At 48.5% G+C, this 26,808-nt stretch overlaps 11 protein-coding genes and 2 non-coding genes across 13 annotated transcripts; 7 read left to right on the forward strand and 6 right to left on the reverse strand.

The window, feature by feature from the left end:
• Positions 1–121: 121 nt before the first annotated feature.
• Positions 122–1,137, forward strand: DEU56DRAFT_174752 (uncharacterized protein). The gene is made up of 3 exons (XM_041344916.1): positions 122–532; positions 589–1,056; positions 1,117–1,137. Exons 1-2 carry the CDS (start codon positions 367–369, stop codon positions 981–983), a joined length of 561 nt encoding a protein of 186 aa, XP_041201639.1. The 5' UTR covers positions 122–366; the 3' UTR covers positions 984–1,056; positions 1,117–1,137.
• A 591-nt stretch (positions 1,138–1,728) lies between these two features.
• Positions 1,729–3,656, reverse strand: DEU56DRAFT_840685 (uncharacterized protein). The gene is made up of 3 exons (XM_041354959.1): positions 2,994–3,656; positions 2,204–2,946; positions 1,729–2,151 (listed from the first exon to the last, which is right to left on the reverse strand). Exons 1-3 carry the CDS (start codon positions 3,607–3,609, stop codon positions 1,939–1,941), a joined length of 1,572 nt encoding a protein of 523 aa, XP_041201640.1. The 5' UTR covers positions 3,610–3,656; the 3' UTR covers positions 1,729–1,938.
• Positions 3,657–3,677: 21 nt separating this feature from the next.
• Positions 3,678–4,922, forward strand: DEU56DRAFT_174749 (cyclin-like protein). The gene is made up of 4 exons (XM_041344915.1): positions 3,678–3,872; positions 3,928–4,009; positions 4,071–4,420; positions 4,475–4,922. Exons 1-4 carry the CDS (start codon positions 3,727–3,729, stop codon positions 4,752–4,754), a joined length of 858 nt encoding a protein of 285 aa, XP_041201641.1. The 5' UTR covers positions 3,678–3,726; the 3' UTR covers positions 4,755–4,922.
• Positions 4,923–7,401: 2,479 nt separating this feature from the next.
• DEU56DRAFT_t118 lies at positions 7,402–7,483 on the reverse strand. Its single transcript has one exon. It is a non-coding gene; the product is annotated as a tRNA-Ser (tRNA).
• Positions 7,484–9,206: 1,723 nt separating this feature from the next.
• On the forward strand, positions 9,207–11,375 carry DEU56DRAFT_919358 (uncharacterized protein; the record flags this gene model as incomplete). The annotated part of the gene is made up of 4 exons (XM_041358263.1): positions 9,207–9,707; positions 9,762–11,045; positions 11,101–11,130; positions 11,184–11,375. 4 exons carry the CDS (start codon positions 9,207–9,209, stop codon positions 11,373–11,375), a joined length of 2,007 nt encoding a protein of 668 aa, XP_041201642.1.
• A 469-nt stretch (positions 11,376–11,844) lies between these two features.
• DEU56DRAFT_840705 (uncharacterized protein) lies at positions 11,845–13,953 on the reverse strand. The gene is made up of 7 exons (XM_041354960.1): positions 13,805–13,953; positions 13,077–13,747; positions 13,034–13,052; positions 12,479–12,986; positions 12,220–12,455; positions 11,971–12,166; positions 11,845–11,911 (listed from the first exon to the last, which is right to left on the reverse strand). The coding sequence occupies exons 1-6, from the start codon at positions 13,898–13,900 to the stop codon at positions 12,014–12,016; spliced, it is 1,683 nt and encodes a 560-aa protein (XP_041201643.1). The 5' UTR covers positions 13,901–13,953; the 3' UTR covers positions 11,845–11,911; positions 11,971–12,013.
• Positions 13,954–14,018: 65 nt separating this feature from the next.
• DEU56DRAFT_t117 lies at positions 14,019–14,090 on the forward strand. The gene has a single exon. It is a non-coding gene; the product is annotated as a tRNA-Asp (tRNA).
• A 1,077-nt stretch (positions 14,091–15,167) lies between these two features.
• Positions 15,168–15,815, reverse strand: DEU56DRAFT_174954 (uncharacterized protein). The gene is made up of 2 exons (XM_041344917.1): positions 15,700–15,815; positions 15,168–15,646 (listed from the first exon to the last, which is right to left on the reverse strand). The coding sequence occupies exons 1-2, from the start codon at positions 15,709–15,711 to the stop codon at positions 15,395–15,397; spliced, it is 264 nt and encodes an 87-aa protein (XP_041201644.1). The 5' UTR covers positions 15,712–15,815; the 3' UTR covers positions 15,168–15,394.
• Positions 15,816–15,909: 94 nt separating this feature from the next.
• Positions 15,910–18,136, forward strand: DEU56DRAFT_840712 (general substrate transporter). The gene is made up of 10 exons (XM_041354961.1): positions 15,910–16,043; positions 16,104–16,399; positions 16,452–16,543; positions 16,602–16,850; positions 16,899–17,087; positions 17,138–17,256; positions 17,310–17,437; positions 17,487–17,550; positions 17,601–17,640; positions 17,692–18,136. The coding sequence occupies exons 1-10, from the start codon at positions 15,966–15,968 to the stop codon at positions 17,841–17,843; spliced, it is 1,407 nt and encodes a 468-aa protein (XP_041201645.1). The 5' UTR covers positions 15,910–15,965; the 3' UTR covers positions 17,844–18,136.
• Positions 18,062–18,226, forward strand: DEU56DRAFT_748577 (uncharacterized protein; the record flags this gene model as incomplete). Its single annotated transcript, XM_041349368.1, has 1 exon — positions 18,062–18,226. One exon carries the CDS (start codon positions 18,062–18,064, stop codon positions 18,224–18,226), a length of 165 nt encoding a protein of 54 aa, XP_041201646.1.
• Positions 18,227–18,881: 655 nt separating this feature from the next.
• On the forward strand, positions 18,882–19,740 carry DEU56DRAFT_866309 (uncharacterized protein). Its single transcript, XM_041355390.1, has 2 exons — positions 18,882–19,067; positions 19,125–19,740. Exons 1-2 carry the CDS (start codon positions 18,911–18,913, stop codon positions 19,538–19,540), a joined length of 573 nt encoding a protein of 190 aa, XP_041201647.1. The 5' UTR covers positions 18,882–18,910; the 3' UTR covers positions 19,541–19,740.
• DEU56DRAFT_175021 (uncharacterized protein) lies at positions 19,690–20,816 on the reverse strand. Its single transcript, XM_041344918.1, has one exon. The coding sequence runs from the start codon at positions 20,637–20,639 to the stop codon at positions 19,839–19,841; it is 801 nt and encodes a 266-aa protein (XP_041201648.1). The 5' UTR covers positions 20,640–20,816; the 3' UTR covers positions 19,690–19,838.
• Positions 20,817–21,543: 727 nt separating this feature from the next.
• DEU56DRAFT_905240 (P-loop containing nucleoside triphosphate hydrolase protein) lies at positions 21,544–25,178 on the reverse strand. Its single transcript, XM_041356707.1, has 25 exons — positions 25,070–25,178; positions 24,921–24,985; positions 24,604–24,871; positions 24,502–24,556; positions 24,271–24,449; positions 24,115–24,211; positions 23,955–24,063; positions 23,841–23,902; positions 23,715–23,802; positions 23,599–23,665; positions 23,502–23,549; positions 23,446–23,453; positions 23,347–23,396; positions 23,222–23,293; positions 23,135–23,170; positions 23,029–23,086; positions 22,881–22,970; positions 22,736–22,828; positions 22,529–22,681; positions 22,429–22,473; positions 22,339–22,368; positions 22,164–22,287; positions 21,909–22,112; positions 21,802–21,853; positions 21,544–21,747 (listed from the first exon to the last, which is right to left on the reverse strand). The coding sequence occupies exons 2-25, from the start codon at positions 24,957–24,959 to the stop codon at positions 21,660–21,662; spliced, it is 2,115 nt and encodes a 704-aa protein (XP_041201649.1). The 5' UTR covers positions 24,960–24,985; positions 25,070–25,178; the 3' UTR covers positions 21,544–21,659.
• Between the last annotated feature and the right edge of the window lie 1,630 nt (positions 25,179–26,808).

Consider the following 26,808-nt stretch of genomic DNA (forward strand, 5'->3'; position numbering starts at 1 on the left):
AAACTGACTGCGGTCCGTCGTCAGCCCTCTCAGCGTTGAAACCTGAGATCGGAATTTGAAATTAAATAATTCTTAAAAAGTCAATAAACTGTCAATTAACACGCCAATTGCTGCCATTCTTCTGCCATGAACAAGGCCAGCAGAGCCACCTGAATCCGTCAAACAATTATTATATGCAATTGAAACACCCCCCCCTTAATCATTTATATCCCTGATCTCTACATGTGATGTGGCCTCCTTGCGTTCAAGATCCTTACGTAGCTATGGCGTTCCTGCTCAATGCCTTTATCCGAAGGTCTCACTCCAGCACCCATATAAGACCCTTAGTCTAATTCAATTCTTGTTCCTTCTCTCACCGTCATCACCATGTCTCTTCTATCGCCTGACTGCTGGTCATCGGGCACTGTCCTCCATGACAGTAACGCCCTATTCGACGATTGGTGGTCTTTATCACAAGAGCTCAATATTCCTACCCCTTGGAATACATTCGACAAAGGTAAAATTCCTACCTATATCATGCCCCCATTTCACTGTAAGTCATCTCTTTCAATTCCTCAAAAATTCACCTCCTAATTTTAGCATCACCAGTTCCCCCGTCTCCTTCTGAAACATGTTCCTCGTTCTCAACCGATCTATCACCCTCTCCGGAGCCAGTTACTATCCGTGTAGTCTGTGACATTCCTCTCGTAGCACCTCGCCCACTTCCATATCACTCCCCCACTTTCCTACAATTCGATCTTCCCGATCCCGACGAAGATTTGTCACACCCACCCTACACACACAGACCCCCCAAACGAAAACGTGACGACAAAGACGACGGCGACGACGACCATGACTCGAAACATCATCTGCGATTAAAACGCCGCCATGCTGGCGTACAACGCTGGGCAGCCGGTGTCCACCGCCAAGCTTACACCGGCAGTTTAGCCACACAGGGCCGTTCTCACGTATATACGGCCACCCGGCGTGATCGCTTACGATGATGATTGCCCATCTTTAGGGGCATGCTTCTCCGGTTCATATTAACACCTCCTTCCCGTGCGGATTTTGCGTTTGGTTAGTAAAAACCCTCCGTGAACAATGGAAACTTGCAGCCTAACCTCGTTACCTTTACAGTCCATATTCGTATTATGCCGCCAATTCGCCTGACTATGTATACCAGTCTTTTTTTTCACGGCACCATTTTTGCCACTTGATCCCTGCCACATATTTTGCCGCCTCACCGCGCTTCTATACACAGCTTAATTCGCACACGCAGTACCTTTCCATTCGCCATCTGCACACGATTGGCAGAGCACCGCAAGTTACAATCATATTACCAGCATTAACTCCACATTGTACAGTATTACATAGCATTTGATCTGAACCCTCAGATAGTGGAATCGTAGCATATGCATGGCCCCACACAATTACCGCTTTCCACTTGCAAGCTGTAGTGCGTTTCCACCAACATGACGTCTCAACTCTATCATTGGACCGCACGGCATAACCATGGCACGCCGCTCTGAATACGTTCATTTCCGCAAGTTCTGCTAGTCCCAGTCTTTGGCTCGCGTCCCTGACGAGGGCGGCGTTCAGATACCATGTATACATTCGATGGCACTAGCAACTCTCAGCCCGGATCCGTCCCAGTCTAAAATCTGTCGCCGCGAATATATTATTGTACGTCAAACCCCTCGCGAGTTTCTCCGCCGCGATCCAACCGCGCTGCGTACCCAGTTGTTTCAAGTTCATGCAGACTGTACGCTCCACGATCAACGCAGCTGTTTCTCACCACGGCGTAGAAGCAAGGTTTCTATAGCGCTCTACCATCAAACGCACATCGTCTGTAAGAAGATACAAAAGACCTGATCAGGCAGTATTATAAGAAGTATTATTAGCCATCCGCGCCGCCGGTTACATAAATCAGCCACCCCATCGCAGCTAGTGGTCTAGGGCTTAGGTTGTAGAGAACTCTGCATCGATATCCAAGAATCCGGTAGCAGCTTTCTTGCGATGGTTTTCTGCGTGCTCGCGTCTGATTTGAGCTGCGCGGAGGTCTATGGTCGTGATGTCTAGTTCGTGGAGTGCTCGACGGACGGCTTTGGATATTTGGACCTGTTCTGATGCTGCGCGCGAACGGCTGGCTTCGATGGCTTCGATTTGGGAGAGCTGTGTTGAGAACGTGTTAGTGGGAGGCGATAGGAACGAGTGGAAGGCTTACTTCGTCCTTGTATTTTTGGCCTAATCGATCTTTGAGAGTTTCGCGTCTTGTGGAGGGGGGTAAGTAAGGAGCTGTGGGTGGTTTGGGCATTTCAGCAGGGGGTTCTTCGGGCACTGGTTGTTTGAGGGAAGGCGCGGGAGATGCTGGTGTTGGAGGCGTCTTGACTCGGGCACTGACAGCGTGATGGGGAGAGTGAGAGGGTGGATCAGGAGAGCGGTCGCGCATTTTAAAGTCTCCTTCGGCATCTTGGTCTGCGGGCTCATCCTTGGTTTTTGAGCTTGAAGCTGGAGAGTGACCGACATGTGCGTCTTCAGGGGCTGGCTCGACTTTGAGATGAACATGTTGTATGTCATCGTGAGGTTCAGGTTTGGCATGTGGAGAGGCAGACTTGTTGGATGTTTTCTCATCTGGAGCGCGAAGCGACCGTGCAGGGGAAGCTGACAGATGCGTTTCTTCACGCGCAGGCTCGGGTTTGGTATCTCGTGACAATGAGCGCCTTGCAGGACGGGGACTAGGAGTCTGACTCCCGCGTCGCCTGTCGTCGACGCGGTGGTCTGAATAGTGACTTCGGGGCGCTGAAGGTGGATGTGGAGAATGCCCTGGCTCATGCTTTACTGGAGATCTCGGTGAATGTCGATGAGTACTGCCATCAGGAGAGGGTGGTCTGCTGTGTCGTCGGGGTGAGTATGAACGACGAGGAGACTTTGTGGGTGAATAGTGCTCCCGACGGCGCTCATTCGAATCTACAAAATAATTGAGTCAATAACATGCTTTTGGGTGCATCACGTACCTTGGCGTGGAGAATACGGAGGTCTGTGTGTACTCGACCTCTCCCTATCATCGAATCTTCGTCTATCGTAATTATTCCTGTCGTATTCTCGACTCCTGTTCCTTCCTCCATAGTCCCTATCTCGCTCCGAATCACGAACTCGCCAGCTTCCAACCTGATAAGTACCTCTGCGCGGCGATGCACGACCCCTACCTCGCCCTCGCCCCCTCCCTGTATGTTCATCACGCGTCCAAGCCCTGTCGTCCCTACGTTCCGAAGCCCTTCTGTCTGGCTCCCATCCCCTCTCTCCTCTAGAACGCTCGTCACGGTGGTAGTAGTCACGATGGCTGTCGTTCCTGGAAGGTGAGGTGTAAGTATCTCTTCCCCGAGGTGGCGGAGACCGTGGTGGTGGTGACCGGGGAGGATGATAGCTTCGTTCTCTGTCTCGTTCGCGATCTCTGTCTCTGTCACGGTCTCTGTCTCTTTCTCTGTCTCTGTCTCTGTCGTCGCGTCGATTGCGGTAATGGTCTGGCCCAGCCATTGGCACCGGCCGTCCTGAATAGCGCCTGTCGTCAGCAGGCTCAGGCCAGCTACTTGATGTTCTGCCGACTTCTGGTTTGGGAGGTAGACCGCTCATTGAAAGTTGCAATGATAAGTCTGTCGAAGTTTGTGAAGGGTACTATGTAGTGCCGCGGAGATTGAATTCAATAAGTGCGACTTTGGTAACTTTACGACGTCCCTCAAAGTCAAGAACATGCCTGCTGATCTGGTCCCGCTAGCTTCGACATCCCAAATAGAGCGCACGCCTTCTAGAGAAGATGGTATACCTGCGGACTTGGAAGAGGACCTGAGGGCATTTGGTTGCAAACTCATTCATGAAGCTGGTATATTGCTGAAACAGTACGTCTCATACCCCAGCGCAGCGTCTACAGTCAATTCTCAATCCTCCGGACAGGAAACAAGTCGCTGTGGCTACAGCCCAGATTCTGTTTCAGCGTTTCTGGTATGCAACTTCCATGAAACAGTTTGGTATCGGGGTGAGTCCTCGCCACATCAAATCCTGCCTTTTGGACCACATGAACCAACATTATAACACAGGACGTCGGAATGGGAGCCTTGTACCTCGCATCAAAACTAGAAGAATGCCCGCTCCGCACGCGCGACCTCATCAACATATACGACCTCCTTCTCCAACGCACAGCGCACACCCTCTCCGCTTCGCCCAAAGGCAAAGAACCCTTCAAATACGCTCCAATGTCTTATTTTGGAAACACGTTCTACGACCTGAAAGATGCCCTGGTCGTAGCTGAGATGCAAATACTCAAGCGATTGGGATTCAACGTCCATGTGGTTCTGCCGTACGGGACGCTTATAAACTATTTGCGCGTTCTGGGGTTGACGAGTCGGAAAGACGCTTGTGCGAAAGCATGGGGATACCTCAACGATGCGTGAGTAGGACTCGTATTTCAGACTTGGTCGCACATTTGAACGCAGCGCTATAGCCTACAAACACCCGTCTACGCGCTATACGCCGTCCCAACGATAGTCAGCGCCGCAATTCTCCTCACCTCTCGTCAACTTGACATTTCCTTACCTTCTTCTCCGCCTCATTGCTGGTGGGACCTCTTTGATGCGCCTTGGGAGGACGTGTGGAGCGTTTGTGGGTATGTTATGCGCTTGTATCGCGATCGCACGCCTGAGGAGAGGATGAGGGTGTTGAGATTGGTGGGTAAGAAGGATGTGAGGGGGTGGTTGGAGGAGAATGTTGTTGTGCAGTCTTGATGTGGTCTTTGCGACTTGGGCCCTGGGTGGACGTGTTTATGGTCCGTGCAGGTTCTTGCTCTGATCCGCCGGTTGCAAAATCTCGCTGCGGTAGCCTTATGGTCCGAGATGCACAGAATCACATCCATCGATTCATTGGTCATCCTAGCATCAGTCACCCATTCCACTTGATGTCACCAATGCGTTGAGGATGACGCCGATACTATTTCACCGAGACGCCGTTGGCTAGAACTTTGAACCGGGACGCGCTTGGCATGTACCCAGGCTTGCCCCCTTACTGCGGCGCTACCCTCTGGCCCTTCACTTGTCCTCCTCGCATACACAACACGCCTATGCTCAGCATCCACGCTCAGGGATTGCCCCAGTTCTACGCCGATTAGCACTACACCCCTGTATTTGAAGATTTAGATCCAAATCGTTGCATGTTGTATGAGTTGCAAATCTCGCCGCAGTAGCATGGTTGAAGCTGTACTTCTGTACACGCATCATTTCTCGCAGCACTACTGGTCCCGCTACGTTGGAGGTCGATTCCAAAAGCATCCTGGCTTACTTGAGTTTCCATAATCAATGCATGTGCTGTCGCTGATGCTGAAAGCTAAGCTTTCGATATCCTACCTTTTGGTTTAACGGTCATGAGGCGCGGCAGCTGACTACTTTTCAGCTTCACATTGCCGGTTTGGAGTAGCCTGTCTATTTTCGAGGATGGCGCTGATTCAATATCTCACCAAGATATCGTTGGGTAGACGCTCAACAATCATTATCAAGAGGCAATGACTATACTCCTTCTGTATGGTCTGCCTAGGGTTGACTAGCTCGATATCTGTGAGCAACTAAGCTCCTTTTTCCTCGTCGCCACCTTCATGGCCTTTCATGGCGGCAGCATACACACATACGTGTGCTCATCGATAAGCTGTGGACTTACTATCTACGCAGAGTGCGCCAACGCCACGCCCCTGAACTTGTTTCCCGGCCAATCTGGCTGCAAGCTCCCTGAGCCAATCGTTTTTTCGATTAGCTCCCCAGACTGGCCCAGAACATTGGCAAAAGGCAATCCAATTCTACCAGCCCGTTTTGGCCTTACAGTACCTACCCTGCGTACGCCGTACCATGTACGTCCAACCCACCAAGCCAATTTGCGGCAGCCCTGCAGACTTCTAGGGATATGCAAGACAGGCTAGTGCTCGATTAGCACTCAATTGTTCTGGACTGTGTCCACTGTGCCCTCGCGAGTCTGATGGGAAAGAAAAAAGTTTCGGTCGATGGTATGCCGATACCATCATTTTTCCTTTTCCTCGCTAATAGGCTCTCGCGAGTCACGAAAGAAAAAATTATACTTGTCATAGCCTAGCTATGGTTTGGAAGTCAGACTGTCCGATCAAGCAAAGTTCTGGTACGTACGTGCGCACCGAGGATCAGCTGAGTTGGTCAGAATTATTAAACGTGTTCTAGAGCAAAGAAACGTCTCCTAATGTGACATGATCAATTGTTGTGCTTAGTCCCTCGGAAAGGGTCTGACTGCTTGGAGTTTTTGGACCCTTGCCTGTTTTCAACCACCGACACCCAGCTAATTACCGAAAAGATGACACAACGATTATAGTCTGCACCGGGGGATGCTCTTCCCGGTGAAGATCACCGCTTTTACAACTAAAAGGAGCCAGAACTGCTTACATGCGTGCCAGCGGTAAGATGATTTTCCTTATGTCTTGCATATTGACGTCGGTTATGAATCATAGTATACCCCTACGTCACTCCACAAATGGCCGCCCAATTCATTGAAAGAAGCATCAAAGTATCCTCATGGAGTACTTATGACAAAATTAATATTCTGGCACGTTGCACAGGATCACATGCCTTGGTTCCAGCGGCCACAGAAGTCCGGAAAGAATGAGCCCCGAAGCGCCCGAAGTGGTCTTATTTGCTCCAGGGAAAGCATGCCGTACACCATGCTCACATACCCATTCAGAACCGCGGGATCCTTGACATGATTGCATGCTCTCCGTCGACTCCGATGACAGAAAAATACAAAGCCTATATTCGTGATCCCGGGCCCGATTGCCTGTCACATCATCCTTCAGTCATGATGCTGGTCAGATCGGCAGCAGCCGCCAACAATTGTCGGAGTCTCGGTTTAGTTTAGTCCATGGAATGTCGAGAACACCTTGTGGGGTTAATCCCGTTGGCTAATTTTGCTTGGGTCGATGGTATTCAATTGAGAACCCTCCGCGCGGTGCAAGCCATCTTGCTGGCTGGGCTAGCAGGGAATTTGCGGCGTTCGGCTCCTCTGGCTTCTGGAAGGGACGGGACTCGCCACAGTATCAAGCCTGACAAATAAATCTATGCTCCGACCATTTGTCTCGCATACGTGGACGACACAAGCGATGTTGCCTCATCGTGCTTGGTTTCAGTCTTGTCATAATTGTATCGGGATTCAGAAGCATCTTGTGTTATGCATTGTTCATGACCATGATGATTAGACGGTCATCGTGATAATGGTCAATGTATTATTCATAACCATGAGTAAGTAACTAAAACACTGCCAGCCAGCCTGGGGTCCGGCCGGGGACAATTTCATGTCATCATTGTCATCGATGGAGGTCAACTGGACTGTGATCTGTCATCATGGAGCCAAATGGCAGAAAAAAACGACCGACGTCAGCAGGATTCGAACCTACGCCCTCAAAGAGGAACAGATTTCTAATCTGTCGCCGTAACCACTTGGCTATGACGCCCTTCGGAGTTTATACAGTGACATGCATGTTTATCCATTTTGGATCCGTCTTTGAATCCTCTCGAAAACTTGTAAGTATCATCGTCTCTGATCTCATCACATCCTCAATTGGTCGAGGTAAGGAAAGCGCGCAAGGCTAATGAACTTATGAACTAATATGCAAGTTTTGTGCAGTTTGGAGACTGTCCTTGTTCGTTTTCTCTCCAAAGTCACTTCCGGCACAAATCACGGTTCCGAGCCTCTCCCTTCAGAGATTGACTGAGATCCTCGAAACCGTGATTTGTGCAGTGGCCCAGACACCCTAACTTGCATTGCTCCACAGAAATCCCTGCGTCTGCGCCGGATGCTTCCAGTTGCTTCCATCACGAAAGATGCCCCACGACGTCTCCGTTTCCTCCAGCTGCGGGAATACACCAAGTCCGCATATAGGACCATCTACCCTTCGGGGTGTCCTGAATGAAAGGGCTCCACAATCTTGCCCTGTGCCTCCGAGTCGTTACACCTAAACGTTGTGGAGCTGATCAATGATGCTATCCATGTCTTTAGGGACCGGCGGAATTTGTTCTGTCGTGCATGTTCCCCAAAGGTCGAGGATGCCCGGCCCAAAATGAACGAATGACACATATTATAAAGTACACGGTTGGATCGTTGTCCAACCGTGCGGGCGCAATGCGCATCTGCAAGGGACTTAGGTGTTGGGCCGAGCCTACGCAATGCCGCCTGTTTTGTCGCGGCAATATCTTCCGGATCGTCGTTGTCCCCGCCTCTTCGCGCTTATTCAACGCATCTTCTGCTTCCTCGACTCCTTAGTGGTCTCAGCTCATGCCACATTTGTTCGTGAGTCGACAATTACTAGTTCATTGACACTTTTTGGTTGGTGTACTGACCAGTATCTCTCGCTCTGACCTAGCAAGTTATATTTTATCATAGACGTTCTTCGAGTTATTCCAAAGGTCGTGCAACTCCTGGATGAGACGTAATGCGGTCTATGTCCTTCTCTAGGTGCGTTACGCTTCCATTTGTTGAGTTGATCATGAGCCGTTGATGGGGACGCTGAAAGCCTGAGGCGTCGCAAGGTCAAGAAGACGTGTCCTGTATTGCGGTGTGACTTGACCTTTACATCACTGGGTTGCGCTAGAACTGCCATGAATACACTTATGACTCGGAAAGGCTTTCCTTCCGCAGGGACTTCGAACTCGGCCTCGCCTTCTCGTGCTAAAGTTTGACAAAGGATATGAATCGGAAATCACAAAGCTATTGGGTGAGTGGCGATTGTAGCGCGCATCTCGCGGTCGGCCTTGTCTGGGGCTTATAGCCATGGTGTGTGGAACGGCGGTACGTTAATCACGCCCATTCTCAATCATGATCTAGCTTTCTTCTGACGAAGAGCTCTATCAGGTTCTGGCTGAACTGATAATGTTCACTGGAATAACATACAAGATGCCTCGGTATGTAGCCTAATCCTATCATGTTGGCGGGGGGGTACTTAGGATGTTCATCGCAGTGCCCCGAACTTATATATGGTTGATTTCTGAACACGTGACTAACGCGTCGCGATCGGCTTTGTTGATAATGTGCATCGGCGCACAAATAAGGTTCAAACTGGGAGTATAAGTATTGCGTGTTTGTCGCTGCAATATCCCTCAGTCAGTCCCGCCATTACCGTCATCAGCATATCTTCACGACCCCTCCATTTACTCGCCATAATGATCTCTACTACTACTATGACCCGCGCCGCGCGCGTTGTTATGCAAGGCTATCTTACAGCCTCGTTTTTCAAAGAAATCGTCATCGACCACACTATTCAGGTCGTGTCCGAATCAGAGGAGGTCTCCGTTAGCCTTGTTACATTCACTGTCTGCTTCTCGACAGCCGTCCTTCTTCAAGCCTCCGCCAAAGCTGCTCGACAATTCCTCAGCGATGATTTCCAACGCGTCCCCGCTCCCAAGGACCACACCGCTGGGCTCGACGCACCTTTTGCTGGAGGCAACATTTTGGACGCTACCTCAACAACCAAGGCTTTCGGAACACCAGCTCGGCCATCCTCGTCGCGTGCAGTGATTGAATCAACCGAACCAACCTTTGAGGCTCCCACCAAAGGCTTATCGACGACTGATTCTGACACGACACTCATCGCCGATGATGAGGAGTTAGCCAAGGACGTGTTCTGCTGCGACCGTGTCTCAGACGTCGAGTCGCTTGCTGACGAAAGCACTTTCTACGAGGTAGGAAGCAGCGCGACTTTTCTGACTTCCATCTACTAATGCTTGGGTCTATAGGATGCTACAGCACACTGCCTTGCAGACGATAAACCGGACCACACCTTGCACGTCGGATACGACCCACAAACTATCGACAACCTAGTCAGAATATTTTCAGCTATTTCTCTCGACGATGTACCCGCTCGTTTATCAGCGATTTCTCTCGACAATGTATCTCCTCATTTATTATCCGCCTCTCTCGACAATGTATCTTCTCATTCATCCACTCTTTCCCTCGACGTTGTATCCTCCGATTTATCCATTTCTTCTCTCGACAATGTACCGTTTCATTTATCAAGCCTTTCCCCGGACGATGTGTCCTATCATTCATCCATTCCTTCTCTCGACAATGTACCGTCTCATTTATCAAGCCTTTCCCCGGACGATGTGTCCTATCATTTATCCACTCCTTATCTCGACAATGTACCTTCTCATGTATCCACTCCTTCTCTCGACAATGTAACATCTCATTTATCAAGCATCTCCCCGGACAATGTATCGTCTCATTTACCCACTCCTTCTCTCGACAATGTACCTTCTCAATTTTCTCTCGACGATGTACCCTCCCGATTATCAACCATTGGACGACATCACGCTCTACAAGACCACGCTATCGACATCCTACCTTATTCATCTCAGCCTCCGAAGCTTCGGCCAACCATACCTGTATTTCTTCCTCTCGACGGTTCCCCTCAGTCATCGATATGTCAGCCCCAACGCGCTCTAGTACACGACTACTCTATCGACAATCTAATCAGAAAAATAGCAGCCCTTTCTCTCGATGAGGTTCCCTCTCAATTATCGATACTTCGCCCGCATCACGCTCTACACAACCACGCTATTGACGCGCTACCCAATGACACAAAAGCTCTTACTCTCGACGACGACCACGCTATCAACAACACAGAAGCTCTTACTCTCGACGACCACCACACTTTCGACTCTCTACTGCAAAAATCAGAAGCTCTGACTCTGGACGACAATCACGCTATCGACACTCTGCCCGATAACACAGAAGCTCTGACTCTCGATGACAACCACGCTATCAATGCTCTACTGCAAAACCCAGACGCTCTTACTACCCTTTACGACGACGCTATCGACGATTTACTTCAAAAGATGGAAGCGCTTACTCTCGACGATAACCCCCATTATACTCTCATTCCTCGACACTTACTCCGCAATGGATCTTACGCGACGATAGCCGTTCTTGATCCTCGAAATTTCAACTACGACTCACCCTACACGACGATGCTATCAACGCCATACTTCGACATGTGGAACCTCATATTCTCGACAATAGTCCCTCGCAGTCGTCAAAACTTCGACTACTAGCACATTATCGACATCCTGCTAGCCGCTCAACTCCATACGACGTCTACGAATGGTGAGTAGCCCACCCATACACTCTCACCTCCCTTGCTAATGTTTCACTGCTAGAGTCCCCTACGACCAAATGCGTCAGACATCGTCGCATCCAACACGTCTTCGGTATCTATCAGAGGTCCCCTACGACCAATCCGACGACGCCTGCTAATGGCCTCCCTCACTGTCCCCTACGACATGGAGTTATTATCCATGAGGTCGAAGGCCCCCCCACTACACACCCAACCTATCGCAAGTCTTCGATGAGTCAGAGGTCCCCTACGACCAAATCTCGACGACGCGCCAAACGACACAGCGGCCTCCTTCACTGTCTACTGCGACCTGGAAGTCGAAGGCCACCGACCCGCATATAGTCCGTCTAGCTGACCAACTTGGTCCCTTCGGATTTCCTCCACTACCCCACCAACTACCCATATTACACAGTTCTTTTGATTTGTTTTCTCCTTCATTGGTACGATCATGGACTCATTTAGTTTATTTACGGACACATTTCTGCGATCTATGTTTATTTCATTGATATGTCTTATTCCCCTTCATGTATTTTCGTTTATTGAGACTGAGTGCTGAATATAATCCTTTGGCATACGTTCTGAAGGCTCTTGAGTTTCAGAACATTCTGTTGCCATCGAAGGCTTGGGTGTTTTTCGTATTGCAAGATTGCTCTATCGCATATAAATATTGGCAAGCTTTCTGGATTTAAGATTTGCGTTTTCGGATTCAATTATACGAATTACAACAACGAAGCACTAGAACAAAGCGTAACTGATTCTGCCACGATACATCTTTTGAGACAGTCATAAAGTTTAGCAGCAATTAGGACAGACAGGGAGCAAAAGTTCACAATTGAATTCATCCAAAGGTCACGTAGCTACATCAGTCGATGACTATTTTATTTTCTTCCTCTGGACTCTTTTTGAAGCCCGGCGACGTTTAACGGCTGCAAGTTCTTCAGCTGGCAATGAAGAGAGATATGGGTCCGTGCCACCCTCCGTCGGGACTGGGGAAATGACCTGGATATCAACCATGTCATTTTGAGCCTACAATTTCGTCACATCAAATCATCGCTGTATTCATAGTGAAGGACACATACCCATGTCACAGTAAGTCTATCTTGTTCCAACATTGAAAAGCCATGTTTGGGAAAAGGCGTATGACAGACGACCGCAGTGTAAGCACGATTCGAGAAGATAGTGTCTTCAACGAAGCACGACTGAGTTACCCGACCCGGCTTGCAGATGCGAAGATCTAGTGAGTAGGGATCGTCGAAACTTTCCGAACGAAGTCGTTTATTGAAATCCCAGATGTGATGTGCACGTAGAAGTAATCCTTGAGTTTTCCCAGTCGTTGACCAGGCTCGGGAGTACAATCTTGGGGAAGAGCATAGGCCATTTTGCTGCCAAACAAGCTGATTTGATGGCTCTCGTGATGCGGAAAGATGTGCGTGTACTGAGGTCCCCAATCCGACCAGGGAATGTCGATGGGCATCTCTGACTCGGAGTGCAAAGCCAAGTCAGAGAAGATGACCATGTCGATGACTAGTATAACGCTCCCTGCTGGAGAAAAACCCTCTATAACCATGATCTGTGACTCCAGGGAGGGCACGTAATGGGGCATGAGTTCTGGGCGAGCCGCTGTGCCATGGAATGATGAGGGGATATGAACAAACATCAGTGGAAAGGATGTATGGTTGCTCTTAGGAAGACGATATGTAATTCGGCACTGAGGCGACCAATCAAGCCCTTGCAACGTATACAAGGACATGAAGCCTTCTGAGCTGACGACAACAATCTTCTGTTCGTCAATTACACGTACACGAACTTCCTCGAACCTGAGGGTACCTAGTTGACGGAAAATATGCTGCTTATACTGAGCAGCAGAATTTTCAAAAACAAAAAGGAACTTACATTACTCACATGTCCCCTCCTCCAATCAATCACTTATATGAACATGCCAGGCAATGGTGTCTCAGCTGTATCCACTATGTGATAGAAGACAAACACACGATCACCGCATATTTCAGGCTCCTTTTCAAAACGAGCACAATAATCACCAGGTGCATCAAAGGATTGTTTGCACTCAAAGGAAGCGCAACCAGCACTCGGATGCGAATGCGGATGCGGACGCTGGGATGAAGCCAGCCGAAACTCCACTAAAAAGACATAGTGATCTTGTCCGGCATCGGTCACAGTGAAACTATCAGGCCAAGGTAATACGACCATAAGATCCTGCAGAGCGTGGAAGGTAACAAAGCCCGGAAGCACGGATTGAGGAAATAAATCATCCTTAGACCAAGTCCGGGAGAGTTTGGGATTCGTGTTACAGTCCCGAATGAGGAAATCGCGCATGTGACCCCACCAAAGCCCGCATTTCAATGATATGCATTTCGCGGGCATTGCAAATAATGGTTCGGCAGCAGCGAACGATGTTTCAAAAACAGTGTTCGCATGGAAGTCAGACCGCCACAAAGATGCCAATTTCTTGAGTGAGTGCATCTTTGAGGAAATGCCGAAGGAGTCCATGGTAGCAATCTCAGTATTAATGAAGCCTTGAGCATAAAGTTCAAGCTTGTACTGGATGTCGACAGAATTCCGGACCACACCCGAAAAAAATTTGCAGGTCTAGCATAACCAAAAGTTAGCCCAGGAGGAAACACAGAACCGCGAGAAATAGCGGACCACAGCACAACGACTAACATCCCTCGGGGTAAGGAGGATCAGGATGTAACATATGAGCTCGATAGGAAGCGACAAGAATCCAGTCGCCGTCATCATGGTTGTAAAAGAAGAAAGCCTTGACTTCGACTTGGATAATTTTAGGAGGCAAAACGCTCCAAGCTTTAAGTAAGGATTTTCATACTGTTCATATAATGTTGTTTGGGTACCTAAAGCATCTCTGGTAGTATATCGGATAGTACACCCGCCTGTCACGCGGGAAAGCGGGGTTCGATTCCCCGCCAGAGAGAACTTTTTTAAACCTTGAGCCTTGGTTTGTACTGATTAACGCTGGTCTCTGCACGTCGTGTTGACCAACGTTGTAACAAATTCCTGATAACCGATGTTTCTGATTTTTCGACCAGCACGGTGCGCGCCCCGCCAATGTTAATGTTAACGGCTCCTTCGAATTCTGCCAGTCGTATTCGAGTTGGCGGATGAGTAACTTTAGCCTCGCGCTTCCCGGACGAGCGCCCACCTGTCCTTTTATCACATCTTTATGCATCTAATTCATGATTCGAACCGCATCTAATTGCTTATCCCTATTCGTGCCACATCTAATTCCTTCCCATACCACGTCTAATCCCTTTCCGCATCACACCTAATGCCCTGACGCTTTCAACTCCTCCTCCGACAGCACCAACCCGCGGTTCATCGTAGCCGCTACATCCTGCTTACAAAATATCCGTCAATCATCCAAAGCAGTTCGCAATGCATAGACACTACGCACTCCAAGATCCTAACTTGGGGTTCAGCGCATCAGCTATATGCTGGCTGCAACGAGATGATCTCTACTTTCCCACCACACAGTGAAGGCAAAACAATCTTGCAACTGCCTACTGTGGTTTCACTCCGCGCACAAGCTTGCGCGTACCAATTTGAGGCTAGGTCTTTCACAGGACAAACAATGGGTGCGTGATCTAAGCCTGACCATCGACCAAGAATACGAAACTCCTTGATGTAGGCGGTTTCATGCTGGGTGACCCGTTCGTTGTTTTCTCAGATGTTCTTAGTTGGAGATTACTGGCCAGCGCCGCATTAAGTCGGCGAACTACGAACACATCGTTGAGTTTTTTTTGCACGCGGTCCTCAGTCTGCATCTCCACGCTTACTTGATGTCAGGACCTTTTTCAGTGGCATCCGGCCGTCATCGGACAAGATGGGGAAGTATAAGGCACGTCAACCGAAACGAAAGGCTGCGCAAGTGGCCAGTCTGCCGATGAACTCGCAGATGATGAATCTGCAGTAGACGTTCTCGATGTCCCTACACCTAGCACCAGGTATCAATTTTTGTCCCATTTACGACTCAGACATACAGTCTTTGTAGTTAGATAAATTCCTCCAATCCTGCTTCGAAGCTTCACACTAAGTACATTTGCTGAATTTATGAAAACTACACATCTTGACCACCCCGGGACCCTTAGTACTAAAGTTGCAAATCTCTTATATTCTAATGTGAAGTTTTGCACCAAGTATGTACTGTATGCAAAAGACTAGTAACAACTTTGAATCATCCTTCGAGATCACTCCCATAATCCGGCAGTTCTTCAAGCTTCAGCCTACCTGAGTGTATAAGTCATCCCGGCTCTTTACGTTGAGAATACGCCATCCTTCTGTGCTTATGTTGTTCCAAAGGTAATAGTCTTTGCCTGATGAGAAAATGTAGCGCGCGCCTGCGATCTCGGCCAGCTCAAAGGTCGCTGGCAAACCAGTGGAACAACGAAGCATGTTTTCCACAGCCTCGGGATACATATGTTCGGTGATCCATCCCGTTGGGACAGGGGGGCTCTTGGATGAGTTGGCATCCTGCAGCGCACAATAAGCATTTTGCATAACATGAAAACAAAGGAGAAACATACAGTATGGCCCATTTCAGTGAAAACAGTGAAGGCTAATCTGGCTGGTTCGGCCTGAAATTGTAGGTCTTGTATATGTTGGATTCGTCGTTTAGGGGAAATCTGACGTAGGCCTCGGCCTGGCTCTTCGTAATGCATCCGAACATCTGCGTGACTTTTGACATGTAATGTCAGCGGTGCGCGGGAAACCCGGAAGCAATTGCCACGGATGCCCAAACTGCAGTTGTGCTGCCAATGCGCTCTTGCAATTGCAGTCTCATAAGTTTCAGATGACTTCTGAGGGTGCTCACACCTTTACAAAGTACGGTTGGCTCGTATGCCTATGGGTCCTCACTGCTTCGTTCCAGGTATTTATCCAGTGACCCTCCCTACCCCAAGTTCATGCCCTGATCACGTCCTTCTGCAAGTATGGTTATCACACGTCCGCTTTGAATCAGCTACAGGGCGTCCTGACGTGTAAGATTGCTGATCCGACTGTTCCTGTGTACTATGGTCTGCCAACATGCATTCCCATGTCCGACGCAACATTCTCTGTAGTGACGTCCATGTACACATTTGGAGGCTTCTTTGGCAGTCTGAGTGCTAACATTGTCATGGACCGTTATGGCCGGAAAGGCGCTTCTCGTCTCAGTGCTGCCCTCACAGCTTCTGGCTCTGCGGTATTCGGACTATCTTCTTCCGTCGGTCCACTTATTCTGGGCAGGTATGTGCTTCATACTAGCAATGTCCACTACCTCAATCTTTCACCCCCGCAGATTTCTTGTTGGTCTTGCAGCAGGCCTGGGCATTTGTCTTTGTCCTATATACCTGTCTGAGATCGCACCCGCAAAAATCAAGGGAAACCTGGGTTCACGCTGTTTCTTAGTTCACCATTTACCAGTAGTATTGATAGACTTTCTCATTAGGCGTTCTAACACAACTGGCCATAGTCATCGGTATCATGGTCACCCAAGGAATGGGCTTCGGTCTCGCCACTCCCAGACAATGGCGTTTGGTACTATTCATCTCGTCAGGGATATCCATTTTCCAGTATTTCATCAGCCCGTTTGTCGTAGAGTCCCCCTCGTATCTCAATCGAAAGGGATTGGTAGATCAACAGAAAGTAGCTACTCGCAGATTGTGGGGAGAAATTCATGGTGTTTCGCAAACAGATCGTGAGCAGATACTGACTTGCCGAGACAATTATCTGATCTTCTCTATAGCTGAAGAACTGGACAATGACTCGGAGGAACCTCTGTTGTCAGACAGTGACAGCGTTGCAGAACACCGTTCAACTGGTCGCCAGCCTACAATGACGATTCCTCAACTGTTCGCCTCTACTGAACTTCGCCGGCCTCTGTTGACAATTATTGTCGCTATGATGTCCCAGCAAATATCAGGAATCAACGCAGGTAAGCAGAACACTTACTTGTATGACATTACACTTCTCAATGTACCATAGTCCTGTACTACAGTAATGATATACTCTCCAAATCCCTTCCTGAATTAGCATCATATGTTTCGTTGGGAATCACAATTGTCAACTTTTTCATGACCTTTCCGCCGATCTTCCTTATTGAGGCAAGCTTTGGTCACGTTCAAGTACTTGCAATAAACTAAACCCAAGTGCGCAGCGAGTGGGCAGGAAACAATTGATCCAATTATCAGTTGCTTGCGCTCTTCTGTCTCATCTGGCTGTTGGCTACGGGCTGAATAACGGTCTCGTGACTTTGTCCAGTATTGCAATCACCACCTTTGTTATGTCTGTGGTTCATGTCTAACTCCTCTGCGCAACTCATGATATCTTGAAGGTCATTTGCCTTTGGATTAGGTCCCATTCCATTTGTTATGATCCCAGAGGTGGCACCTCCTCATGTCAGTTTTTTTTTTACCAAGTGCATCGTTTTTTCACTGACCCCATACAGGCCGTGTCCGCCATTTCATCAGTCGGTTTATCGCTGAACTGTGAGCATTCATCTGTGCCCTCAAAGGCCCATATCTAACTTCAGCTTTAAGGGTCGACCAATTTTGTCATTGGTCTAATCTTTCTTCCGCTGCGCAATTTCCTTGCACACGGCGATCCCATGAAGGAAGGAAGAGTGTTTTATCTCTTTGCAGCAGCACTGTTCTGCTCGACGCTTTGGTTTTCGAAATTATACAGGGGTTAAGGAGGTGCAGCGGATAACCTACCCGGCTTGCATATACATCTACTATGGCATTACTTCATAATCCATCGACTCACGTGAGGTTGACAAGTTCGCAGATATTACGCAAACAGCCAAATTGTGTCAGCACCGTCGCAGACCTCCGGCGATGCTGCGCGGTTTCTCGTTCTGGTCATCTGTTGTACTTTTCATGTCGTCCATTCGTTCGTGCCTAATCCATGATGAAACTGAACGTCACCGTCAGAGACGGACTTCACATTCTGCAGAAACATACGAGCAGTCTCGATGTCCCGGACTTGCAGGCCCTTGCGAAGGACTATCATGTCAGCGCGATGCCCATCATATGCCGGATGATGATCGCAATTGCGGTGCAGCGCCCTCATTGAGCAGGTGGGTTGTTTGGGCACGTGGAGAATCAACATCGCCCGTCGTTGATATTACATACTAACGTCCCACAGCAGTTCATGGTGCGCCCTCGCCGTAAATCGCACGCCGATATATGCCGCACGAACGAAGTTCAGATGAAGATATGAACAGTTTCAAACAGCGCGCCAATCATCGATGTCCTTGTACATGAGAAGTATGATACCATCGGAGCCAGTCCGGAAACGACAGCCCATCCTTCCTCGAAGACGCCGAGTTCCATCGTAGCATTGCCAATCTGGGAGCAACGCACTGATGTGGCTATGAGGTTTGAGAAGACTTGCACGCAATGAATTTGATGCAGTAAGAATCGAGCGCGAAGGCTGTTATTCTTCCTTGTGATCCCTTGCCAAACTGATATTCAAAGGGTGCAACTCCAACTCTCAGCCTCGGGCCTCAACGCCCAGCACACCTTCACTAACAGTGTCATCACCACGATCGCGTCTCACTTGTCCACCAGTTTACTTTGGTTCTCTTGAGTCCAGTCGAAAAATCATGATTCGTGACAAAGTCCGAGGCGCTGGCGGCCGGAAATAGTATCAACCTTATCCGCAATAACAATTCTCGAGCTATGCAATGATTCTGATGGGCCGTACTAAGTCAGTATCGCCACAGGTCTACGTATATTTGAGCGTGGTTTCCCCAGCATGGCAGTGCAGACGACAATGAGACGACTTGCCATTGTCTTCGCAACAGTGTTACTAGTCGCAGTTGGAAGCATTGGCCTTGGCAAACTTGCTTTTACTGCACGAACGCCTTGGTCATACAACAGCAGATACTTCAAAAGAGTTGCTCTTAGCCATGGTATTACAACGCTTCTTTAGCGTCTCCTACAGATTTGGCTAACGATTCCACGTTCAGATTTAGCTCTTCAAGTGGATTTCGGAGAGCCAGTGTGGATGCGAGTAGACCAAACAACACACTACCGCGCAGATACGGATGAGGGCGGAGAAGACTTTGCGAAACTCATTCCGCGGGGAGGGCACACTGTGAACATCACCGATCCGGAGACGAGCGAAAGTCACATATACACGGTGACTCTGTTGCACCAGCTCAAGTGCCTGGGAATCATCCGGGACGACTACGCAGCAAAGCGGCCCCCATCATTGATAACTCGTCACTGCATGAATTATCTTCGCCAGTCGATTTTGTGTCACCCCAATATGAGAATCGAGCCGGCCGTGAATAACTTTGGGTCTGCCGTCAGGGGATACGAGACTGTTTGTCGTGACTGGACAAAAGTCTATGAGGAGGTGGACAGACTGCATGCGATGTAGGAGGCAATACTATATTATAGAAACTCATATATGTTCTAAAACCGTGGAGTATGAAATGAGGGTTGTTTCCTACTTCTACATATTGTAGGGACGGTGTGATTTCCAATATGGCGTTGACGCCATGTGAGCCAGATGATGCTTGACATCGACCCCCGCTTCGCCTTCTTTATCGCAGACTTCAGCAGGCGACTCATAAGTGGAAAGTTCAGAAGCTGTTCTGGATTCAGATTATACACCCAAATAATACCAGTACGATTCGCATATGACCGTGACAAGCCTGGGTGACTCGATTTTAATTTTAACTAAGGAACTTCTCCCAATGGCTTTTCGCAAGGGATTTGAATGCAACAAAATACTGGAGAGCAACGCCCCTATATTCCGGTGCCTCCAAGCCTCCATTATGGTCACTTTGAACCTCACACTTCAACACCTCAGTCCTATCTGACGGAAACTGACCGGAAACAACTGCCTCATTCAACGCTTTGGTGACGGGCACCAGATAGAAGGCGGGGCGTGTCCCAACCATGGTCATGCAAGGCATCGTCATGGCATCAAGCGGATGCAAACCCATCTCTTGCCGCTTCTTGTTGTTGTACTGGTACGCCGCAATGGCTCCTGCGACCGTACGTGCTTCGACGTTTGACTCGCCCATCGACGGCTTAACCTGTAGCAGAACAAGCAAGAGATTTGATTGATCCAATTCGCATACGCTTAGCCATGCGCTTTTGTTGACATCATTGCAGATCAGCAATGGGATAATGTGCGGTTTCAATAGGTACTGCCAATCATTTTGGAAGCCAAGTATGTCGAAAACCACACAAGTCAAGGAGATGATCGTCGACTCATATAGAGCGTGACTCGGATCCATGGCAAAGTGGAGATATACGAGAAGTTTCAAGGTGGTGCGCGACACATGGGCGTAAGAGGACATCTTGGCGGTGGCGAGCTCGGGATCAAATCCTGCCACGGTTAGAGGGATATCTGTCCCCTGTGGAAAGAATTGATGTGCCGGTATAGTAGTGAAATTTATGTTGTATGCCATGAGCTCGTTGTGATCCCAGAACAGGCTATACTTTGCAGAACGAATGAGATTGGCCATCTAGGGGTAAAATGTCAGAAATAAGGATAGTCAGTCAGTGAAAAATCACTTCACTTCTGTTGTTTTTGCAGGAAAGCTATCGTGTAGTGTTCTGTGCGATGTGATGGAAGCAGAAGTAGCTGAAGAAGACAAGTGGAGGCTGCAAGGAGGCTCAGTGAGCATGATATACTTGACAGGATGACACCACTGACGTCACAGCTGTCTTAGGTGCCCATCCGCTGTCCAGAACTTATGTCAGCCGTCTCTCGTCAGCTCCGTCACAAATATACAGAGATAAAAAAAATCCCATAGCTATTTTTCCGTCTAGATGCCATATGGAGCCAAAGCAAGGTAAAAAGATATTGATGTTTTTAGAGACGACGAAAAGAATGCTGAGCGAATGGGCACCTGAGTTGCTTTTGCAATCGCTGGGCGATGGTCCGAATAAACGGTGTTATTCATACTCGCGGACTCAGGCCGACCCCACCAGTTCCCTCAGTCATGAAAGAATAGGACGACGTGCACTGTTCAGGAGATCAGACGGCCAGTAAACTGTTTCGCACAATATTACAACTGGATTGGAGTTACAAATACATGGGAATGCGAAATGTTGTACATTTGAGATAGTGCGTGAAAGTAAAGATCAATGTCAATGTCGTCATTCGTGGTAATTAACGGCACCAACGCACCTCTTGTCCGGATATCATTGCTGGGGAATATGATATGTGCACTAGTAAAATTTAAACTCGCCTCGATTTCGTATTTGTTTAATTTTGTCCAGTGATGCCCCTCCTTCTCCGCAGCTGAAATTTTTGGACAACACGCAGTGGAAGAAAGCTGAGGGAGTCACATAAAAATCATCAATACGAATGTCTCTCGGGAAAGTGGTTTAGTCCGAAAGCATCAAGAACGCATCCCTCCACATGGCTCATCGTAAGCACAACATTAAACATTTCGATCGTATCCGTATGCAAAACGACATGACTACTTGTTACGCGATAACCAAAGATTACAGTCAAAACAGGACAGACGGTCAGACGGTCATAATTTGATTCGAGCAAACTCAGTCAAGAATTTCTCTTGTGCTTCAACCACGACCTTGACGTGCTCAAGGGAAAGCGTTTCATCCCTAAATCCACAAGCATAAGTACTGGAGCATACATCATGCAGAGAGATGGCATACGATGACATGGCCAACGCTTGCGCGGTCCGCACAAGATTCTTGATAGTGCGACCTAAGAAACTAGTTAATGGAAAGGTGCCAAATATGAATATGAAACCAGTTCATACCGTTGAAAGGCTTTGCAGCCAGTTCATTCAGGTCAGCAAGCGAAACATAGCACTGCGGCTCTTGTCCTTCAAGTTTGACAAACTCGTCCAGGCATCCTTCTCCAGGCTGTCCACTGCCGCCCCACAACTCGCACCCAGCAAGCTCAAAGAACTTTCGCCAGATGGTCAAACGGGCGTCAGCATCCAGCTCTGGGTACTTCACAGCTTTAACAGACATCAGGTGATAGAAAAATCACTAATAGGGGAGGTAGCTACCAATGGAGAACCGCGATAGGAAGGCTTCATCAAAGGCCTGGATACGATTGGTAGTCAAGAAAAGGACACCACGGTGGTACTCGAGGACCCGAAGAGCGACAGAAACGAGGGCATTCCGCTCCAACTTCAAGAACGTTCAGGCATAATCATTTGTAAGAAGTGTATAATAACGGACCTCGTGAAGACTTCTTTGCTCCAGAAACACCTAAAGATGCAGCATATATTCAATGAACATGAAGCGTAGACGTCGATACTAAAGTCTCACATCGGCTTCGTCGATGAGGACGACTGCATCCCATGTCGTTGCGAGCTGTAACAGTGCGATGATTCAGACAAGGCGAACAAAGATTTCAGGAGTCGCGAACCTTCAGAATGTCACCCAGCTTTTTCTCCAAAATAGCGGGTTTAGTTGAAAGCTCAAGTGAACTGAGAACGTAGAGTGGTCGTTTCAGGCGTTCGGCCACAGCCTCCGCCGTCAAAGTTTTTCCTGTCCCAGGCGGACCGTGTAGGAGCGCATTCTGAAAGCATACCCGTGACACCAGAATCATCTATGCTTAGAAAAGTGTCCTCACCAATCCTCCACCTTTCCCAGTAATGACATCGGAGAACAACTCTTTAGAGGTATTGATCGTCTTCGTAACATTGACGAGCCCTTCGACAAGAGCCTGATGGACGATCAGAAGCTGATCCTTCAAGTTCGATTGCTAATGTTCCTACCTTTATTGCTTTATCAAGGACGAGATGGTCCCAAGCATGTTCATCGAAATGGATCTCCTCAAGTTTACGAACATCAAACGTCTCCCAAGACTGGTGCGAGGGTAGTGACATGAGAGTTTGATGGATATATCAATTGGCTGATACATGCCTTGCGACGGATATCAAAACCTTGTACTTTCGCTGGTAAGAGGTACAGTTGGTCGTCTCTGATGTCATTATGAGCATGGGATTCACGAGCACTAGTGAGGTCATACACAAATTCCTGCCGTCCTCCCAATGGGGTGCCACCGCTAATGGATGCTTTCATGAATGATGACGCTCGGAAACAAGACGGCACATACGTGTCAGGGGAACCAGGACGAGGAATATGTGCGTCCCAATTTGAATGCGGAGGAACATAATCATCATAATCACTAAGCCTCGAATTAACATAGCAATCCTGACATCGACATCGGAGGGTAAATACCTTGAAGACTCCGAATCGCGATATCCATTTTGATCAATAATCACGCGGCGCTGGGGTAATTTCGTCAAGCTTCATGAATGAGGGTGATGGAGAGCTTACACCATCATCTTGGAGTGATAGGTCAGCCAAACATAATGAGACTTAACAATACGCACATGACTTGAAATGAACGCCCGAGACAGCAGCATACAATCTTCCGCGCTCTGAAGGAATGAATGTAGGGACATACTTCGTCATTCGTGACAGACGCACCTGTCAGTTCATTGTGTACATCATCTTGCATTATTTTGCACTGAAGATCAGATACTGCCTTTGTCCCCTGAAATCCCGTCGGTAAAAAGTAGTAATAAAAAGAAGATCCAGCTTACGAGGTAACGAGAAATGCTGACACGTCTGATTTCATTGACGTAACCACGACCGTCCCATACCATACCCTTACCATGGAGGTAAAAAATACTGGGAGTTGGAGTCGTGTCAAAAATGAACAAAAATACTGGCAGAAACATGCTTGCCCAAAAGACGAATCCTTGCTCGTATCATCCAGCACAAATGCCAGCTATCTCGCATGAGTCGTTCAATACAACATCCAGCAAAACATCATAACTGACCTTGTCACCCGAATCCTCGTAATAGTATTTCTCTCCTTTCTTGAAGTAGTACATGAGAAGATCAAATGAAATGTGGTTGTAAGATAGCTCTAGTTCTAAACGCATGGATCTGGCGAGGTATGAATGAGCAGTCGTTTGATTTTGCAACAAAAATGCTCACATGGGCTTGAACTCTTCCTCAACCAAAGGTATAAGAATGCCCAAATGATCAACGAGATCCTCGAGGTACTGCTGGGCATCTCGTTCGGTTTTATGCTCTGAAGTGGAGCGTTAGATGATGGGCAACGCAAGGATCGTCTGTAAAAATGATGCATACGGGTCAGCGAGTCCAAGCGGCCAAGATCGTGTGCTTTTGTCTTCAACTCCTCCCCAGAAAGGTTAGACAAGGCTGAACGTGCGTCCGAAAGGTGCGCCTTGAGCTCATCGAGTTTGAACACAAAGTGAGTGAGAGGGGACTCCGGATTTGAGTTGAAAAATTCGCCACCAATAGCCATGCTAAGAAGATGGGATTGAGATTCGCAGAAAAAGATACTCGGAAATCACAGACCGCAGGAAGTCAATCAATGTGGTGCTGAAATGACTGAAAACTACATCAGGTTCCGCTGTGAAGAAATCAGTACATAGCCGGAGTTTAGGTCAAATGTCATACCCTCCCGGTGATAACGGATGTTGAGGTAAAAGTAATTGTCGATGTCCTCGCGAGGTGCCGCAGGTTGAACAGATGATGGGTCATACGGTTGCCAATCATGTTGCTCTCGTGGAGCACGTCGTGCTTGTTCTTGATCATCATCCCATGAGTGGGTGGAATGTCGCCGTGTCCGATTACCCGCCTTGGCTGGAGCCCGTATCTGCCAACGTCGCAAGAAGTGGTGTCCAGCCTCCTCCGTTTTAAGGAGTGGGAGCTCAGGGATTTTCTCCTGTGAGAGACGTCAGAACCGAGATTCACGAAGTACCAACTTAACCTACTGCTAATGCCCCAGGGATAAGTTGTTCATTCGGCTGCATCCTTGCTGCTGTTACAAATAAGCTCCCTATGACAAAGTACAGATGGGGGTGAAAGGATGAGGGCAGTCAGGAGGTGTTCTAATCGCCGTTTTATGGTCGTTATCTCTCACATGAAACTCGGACACGCCCAAGCCATGGTTATCGATCAACCCTTGACACTAGAAGTCCCAGGTGTCATTCCAGGCTTGGAGGATGGGCGCTTTTACAACCGCTCCGTAGAGAGCGGTGACACCTGACCAATCATAGACGATTGACGCATTTAAACACACAGGCTTGGGCAATTGGAGTGTTACTAGGATAGGGACACCTGGCAGGTAATTTCGCATAGACCAGAGTAGCCGACTTAGCGAGCACTAATAGAGTGTTCACCAGTGCCTTTTCGGTACTTGGCCACTGATCAGCGTCCCGTGGACGAACGTTTGAACCTGCCACAACCACACAGCTTCGGAGGCGATATTCGCATCTCCTCGGTATATAGAGTGGTACAAGAATATGGCCACAGAACTGAGAACATATATTCGGGTGAATAGAGTCTAAATGGCGGACAAAAGGGTAAGATCTGATCCAAGTGACTGATGAACGTCACGTCACCTCGACACTGTACAGGGATAATCAGAGTTTCAAATTTCGACACCTGGCACGGTGAACATGCACGAGTCCCCTGCAGCGCCGGATTAAGGACACGAACCAAGACGTGAACTTCAAATCATAAATGTGACAATCGAGTTATCCCAGGCCCTGGATGGATCTTGAATCCAAAAAGGCTGACGGAAAGTTCGCGCTCGGATGTCATATAATATTTGGTGTCTGTCGACGCGTCGGCGACGAACGCAGTAGAGGAATGAATTTGATTTACATGGCTCTGACACGCCAGCGGGAATTCCCTGATCACGTGCCACCACTGTAATTTACATGTACATAGCTGAACGTTGAAGAATTCAATGCGACCTTCTTTACAGTGCCAAACTCCTAGAGCTCCCGCTTCCCCACGGGTTCCCTCGAGAATCGTTGTCCTTGGAGGTGCTGTCCTTACCGACGCTGCTGGCACATCCTTGCGAGCGTGACTTCGGGTTTCGGCCCAGGAAACGGCGCGGAGGACCCTCTTACATGCATGGCTCAATAATGCGAGGCGTGTAATGATGAAGGATTGTTCTGAAGCTGCGTTTTAGTTGAAGGCCCGGCTTAGTATGAGCAACGAACCGGTGCTCTGATTTGAAGCACCTTCCAGAGGTACGTCAAGTACAGCTGATACTTGATTTATTGTTATCCTAATTTTTCGCCGTCGTATTACTCATCCTGCGTATAACCACTTCCTGCAGCAGATCCCGCCTTAATCATCAAACATGCTGCTCAAATATTTAACCAGGGGTGCTGGGCCGCAGATCTAAGGAGCCCCACTTCATCACCAACCGTCCTCCATCGCACTCGCCTCTAACTCTTACCGGGCTCGTCCTCTTCCAGCGCAAGATGAAGGAGCGCTTTCCCACAGCTCGGAGGAAAACGAGACGCTACAAGACCCACTGCACAAGGTAGCGATAAACACATCCAAGTCCAGTACGACTATTCGCATATGAAAGGCTCACAGACCAGCTGAGCTTGATTAAGTAACAAATGCACCATTATCTATTCCAAAATCTCCACTGCTCGAGCGAATAAAATTTGTTCGGAAGCAAACATATCGACCGACTGGACAACACACCACCAGCAACCCATGAGCTGTGCCATCAACCATACTGCGCCGATTTGAAAGCAGGAACACGATTCGCTGCCACGCTAGGAGCATGCGAACATGGCCTGCCAGCCGGTGAGTCATGTAGTTTAATCTAGGAAGCAAACCACTGATACTCAC

This window comes from Suillus clintonianus (assembly GCF_016758775.1).
Source record: "Suillus clintonianus strain FC179 chromosome Unknown DEU56scaffold_164, whole genome shotgun sequence".
NCBI lineage: Eukaryota > Fungi > Basidiomycota > Agaricomycetes > Boletales > Suillaceae > Suillus > Suillus clintonianus.

Coding starts and splice junctions, on each gene's coding strand:
- DEU56DRAFT_840712 (XM_041354961.1), top strand. CDS start 15,966: ATGACTTCTGAGGGTGCTCACACCTTTACAAAGTACGGTTGGCTCGTA. Junction 16,044..16,103: donor TCCTCACTGCTTCGTTCCAG/GTATTTATCCAG, acceptor TCCTTCTGCAAG/TATGGTTATCACACGTCCGC. Junction 16,400..16,451: donor GGTCCACTTATTCTGGGCAG/GTATGTGCTTCA, acceptor TCACCCCCGCAG/ATTTCTTGTTGGTCTTGCAG.
- DEU56DRAFT_174749 (XM_041344915.1), top strand. CDS start 3,727: ATGCCTGCTGATCTGGTCCCGCTAGCTTCGACATCCCAAATAGAGCGC. Junction 3,873..3,927: donor GCTGGTATATTGCTGAAACA/GTACGTCTCATA, acceptor TCCTCCGGACAG/GAAACAAGTCGCTGTGGCTA. Junction 4,010..4,070: donor TGAAACAGTTTGGTATCGGG/GTGAGTCCTCGC, acceptor ATTATAACACAG/GACGTCGGAATGGGAGCCTT.
- DEU56DRAFT_175021 (XM_041344918.1), bottom strand. CDS start 20,639: ATGGCCAATCTCATTCGTTCTGCAAAGTATAGCCTGTTCTGGGATCAC.
- DEU56DRAFT_866309 (XM_041355390.1), top strand. CDS start 18,911: ATGGCAGTGCAGACGACAATGAGACGACTTGCCATTGTCTTCGCAACA. Junction 19,068..19,124: donor AAGAGTTGCTCTTAGCCATG/GTATTACAACGC, acceptor TTCCACGTTCAG/ATTTAGCTCTTCAAGTGGAT.
- DEU56DRAFT_905240 (XM_041356707.1), bottom strand. CDS start 24,959: ATGCAGCCGAATGAACAACTTATCCCTGGGGCATTAGCA. Junction 23,171..23,221: donor CGTCCTGGTTCCCCTGACAC/GTATGTGCCGTC, acceptor AGCATCCATTAG/CGGTGGCACCCCATTGGGAG. Junction 23,087..23,134: donor GGAGGACGGCAGGAATTTGT/GTATGACCTCAC, acceptor TAATGACATCAG/AGACGACCAACTGTACCTCT.
- DEU56DRAFT_840685 (XM_041354959.1), bottom strand. CDS start 3,609: ATGAGCGGTCTACCTCCCAAACCAGAAGTCGGCAGAACATCAAGTAGC. Junction 2,947..2,993: donor TCCGTATTCTCCACGCCAAG/GTACGTGATGCA, acceptor ATTATTTTGTAG/ATTCGAATGAGCGCCGTCGG. Junction 2,152..2,203: donor GCCAAAAATACAAGGACGAA/GTAAGCCTTCCA, acceptor TTCTCAACACAG/CTCTCCCAAATCGAAGCCAT.
- DEU56DRAFT_174752 (XM_041344916.1), top strand. CDS start 367: ATGTCTCTTCTATCGCCTGACTGCTGGTCATCGGGCACTGTCCTCCAT. Junction 533..588: donor TATCATGCCCCCATTTCACT/GTAAGTCATCTC, acceptor TAGCATCACCAG/TTCCCCCGTCTCCTTCTGAA.
- DEU56DRAFT_840705 (XM_041354960.1), bottom strand. CDS start 13,900: ATGATGACGGCGACTGGATTCTTGTCGCTTCCTATCGAGCTCATATGT. Junction 13,748..13,804: donor ATGTTAGTCGTTGTGCTGTG/GTCCGCTATTTC, acceptor TGGTTATGCTAG/ACCTGCAAATTTTTTTCGGG. Junction 12,167..12,219: donor ATAGACTTACTGTGACATGG/GTATGTGTCCTT, acceptor ACGAAATTGTAG/GCTCAAAATGACATGGTTGA.